General features: G+C 43.9%; 1 protein-coding gene across 1 annotated transcript; it reads left to right on the forward strand.

The window, feature by feature from the left end:
* Window positions 1–918: 918 nt before the first annotated feature.
* Window positions 919–1,113, forward strand: PPTG_23399 (hypothetical protein; the record flags this gene model as incomplete). Its single annotated transcript, XM_008910309.1, has 2 exons — window positions 919–993; window positions 1,045–1,113. 2 exons carry the CDS (start codon window positions 919–921, stop codon window positions 1,111–1,113), a joined length of 144 nt encoding a protein of 47 aa, XP_008908557.1.
* Between the last annotated feature and the right edge of the window lie 426 nt (window positions 1,114–1,539).

The following is a 1,539-nucleotide window of genomic DNA, read 5'->3' on the forward strand; positions in this document are numbered from 1 at the left end:
GCGTTCACCACACGGAGATCCAATTTGTCAACTTTCGTTGCAGTCAACGAGCGACACGCCCGTCATTACGTGGCATTGCCATGTATCGTGCAAGTTGGAGGATGTTGCGGAACGAGAGCTGTTCGCGTCGTTGGTGCACTTGCCTGCGAAATTTACGTCCGTTTACCAACTCCAAGACGTAGGCGTGATGGGTTCACTCACTGCAAAGCTACCGTCGCACTGGCTACTCAAACATGTCACTGAAAGCCATCTGCCGCAGAGTAGAGAACGACGATAATCCAGAGAACAATTGCTGTGTGGGGTGCTATCTCAGGATATGTAGTAGGTTTTCAAAACCACTTCCTATGCAAGTACCTAATAAAAAAATCTGGTTTCTTTTTTTGAGTTTCCTTTATAGTTTTTGGGAAAAATATTGATCAATGCCCACTTAGATTTCGGCACGAGTGCGTTGCCGCGTTTCCGATTATTTTTGGCTCATGTTTACTGATTTTCATGTGGGCGGTATTTTCCGTCGATATGTGTACATACGCGCCGAAAACATACTAAAATCATTACGGGAGCACTACACAGATCAACTACACTTAGATTCGGATACCTGTGACAAATTACCATGATGCGGTAGCGCGAAAAGTAGAGGTTTGTTACGCAGGTGCGCTATGAGTTGGTATGACAGTGTATAGTCACTACCGTGTTTTAGTGCCCTGTTCGGATTGATAAAAAAATGAAGAGAGTGCTTGGGTTAGGATTGCAATACGGGATAACCGCCGCGCGAGGATAGCAACCAATTGAATGTTGCTGACGCACAAGTTGACAGCACGGCTGCACAATACCGTATTTGTCGGATCGAGTGAGACACAAATAATTGGTCCTTATCAAGTCAAAAATAAAACCTCGTTTAGGTTTTCTAGAAGCGCGCAAATGACTCCCGCCTCTCAGCTTAAAACGCTCAGTAAGTCACGCAGACCGAAGAATAAGAATAAGGAGAAGTACAAGGTATACCTCCTCCTCCTCTTCTTAAATATATTATCTAACTCCTTGTTCCAGGGTGCTCTTGCTGCGCAATCAGCGGTAGAAGCCGCCGCTCTCTTTCGCGTCACGCGCGGCAATATTTAGAGATGGCGCAGAGACACTACAAAGTTAAAGGTGGCTGCTGCAAAAGCGCCTAACAAGTTCTTTGCACCATCATCTCCAGGCAAAAAGGGCTATATTCGCCATCCTGAGCTCAAACAAAGGTAACATTTCATCAATTTTCAAATTCATATCTGTGGATGACACGATAATTGTAATATGTACTTTACTAATCGTTTAGTTTGCTTGACTGGTATCATGCTACTGCAACAAACAAAGGGTTTATGCGTAACGACAAAGTGCATCATAATGATGATTGGCAAATTCGATGCAGTGTATCAAGGACGCACTGTGCTTTCTTGTCGTGGACAGTTCGCTTTTTAAAGCGGAATAAACTCGTAGTCCGCCGAATCACACAAGGGAACGAAAAAAAGGGTAAACATGCAGGTATATTGTTATTATTGTTATTTT

This window comes from Phytophthora parasitica (genome assembly GCF_000247585.1).
Source record: "Phytophthora parasitica INRA-310 unplaced genomic scaffold supercont2.37, whole genome shotgun sequence".
Classification (NCBI taxonomy): domain Eukaryota; phylum Oomycota; class Peronosporomycetes; order Peronosporales; family Peronosporaceae; genus Phytophthora; species Phytophthora nicotianae.